General features: G+C 58.0%; 1 protein-coding gene and 1 long non-coding RNA gene across 4 annotated transcripts in view; both read left to right on the top strand.

Annotated features, from left to right (window-relative positions):
* LOC111665274 (uncharacterized) overlaps nucleotides 1–890 on the top strand; it is a 33,498-nt gene that overhangs the window by 1,101 nt on the left and 31,507 nt on the right. The window lies entirely within an intron of this gene.
* LOC147818341 (uncharacterized) overlaps nucleotides 1–890 on the top strand; it is an 8,863-nt gene that overhangs the window by 557 nt on the left and 7,416 nt on the right. The window contains exon 2 of the mRNA XM_087177672.1: nucleotides 534–888. Within this exon, the coding sequence (XP_087033798.1) occupies nucleotides 534–888 (355 nt within the window). The remainder of the gene's footprint in view (nucleotides 1–533; nucleotides 889–890) is intronic.

The following is an 890-nucleotide window of genomic DNA, read 5'->3' as shown; positions in this document are numbered from 1 at the left end:
CCTGAGCAGTTGGACCCTTCTGATAGAGCTGTGATTGCGAGGGCGGCAGCACGCGCACAGCTGTCCTGCCAAGCTCCGCTTCCAGCTACTTCAGTGTTCGACAGGGGCTCACGGCGGCGCAGGTCAGACGGGCTCCCTGTGTTTCCTGACTTTATGTCAGAGCTGCAGGCATCATGGAGCGCTCCTAGCTCTACAGCCCTTCCGAGGTCCCAGCTGGCCAACCTTACAGGGGCGGACGCTCATGGGGTGGCTACAGCCCCTTGAGTGGGCCCCACCTTTGCTATGTTAGCAGGCGCTGTGGCAAGGGCTGGCAGGGATGCCACTCACCCTAACAGACGCTGCAGGGCAACTGATATCATGCCTCAGCTCTGGCGGCCAGGTTGGCGTGTACTGATTCCTTGTTGCTGCTTTATTTGGAAGGCCTGCTGCAGGATTTGGCTTCAGCGGCCCCAAGTGATGAGATAGCCGAGATGCTCCGTGTGGCAGACATGTTACTGCGGGGTACCAGTGCACATGCCCGAGCCCTTGGTCAGTCGATGGGGCAATCTGGCTCACCTATTTCCTGGTTCCAAAGAAGAACCTGAAGAAGTTCAATCACTTCCTGAAACGCCTGCCCTTCCGTATGCTTCGTCCGTCACGTCTTCTGTCATCTGTAAGGCGTGGGGACCGGTTCACTGCAGTGGACCTGCGCGACGCGTACTTCCACATTCCCATACACAGGGGCCACAGGAAGTACCTCCGTTTTTTCTTTCAAGGCAACGCCTACGAGTACAACGTCCTCCCATTCGGCCTGTCCTTGTCTCCTCGCACCTTCACAAAGTGCATGGAGGCAGCGCTGGCCCCTCTGCGTCGCCAGGGGATTCATATCTTGAATTACCCGGACGACTGGT

Source organism: Seriola lalandi, unplaced genomic scaffold (genome assembly GCF_002814215.2).
Source record: "Seriola lalandi dorsalis isolate HSWRI2012SDOR001 ecotype SW California unplaced genomic scaffold, Sedor1 jcf7180002054630, whole genome shotgun sequence".
In the NCBI taxonomy this organism is placed as follows: domain Eukaryota; kingdom Metazoa; phylum Chordata; class Actinopteri; order Carangiformes; family Carangidae; genus Seriola; species Seriola lalandi.
This window is presented reverse-complemented; position numbering and strand designations above follow the sequence as displayed.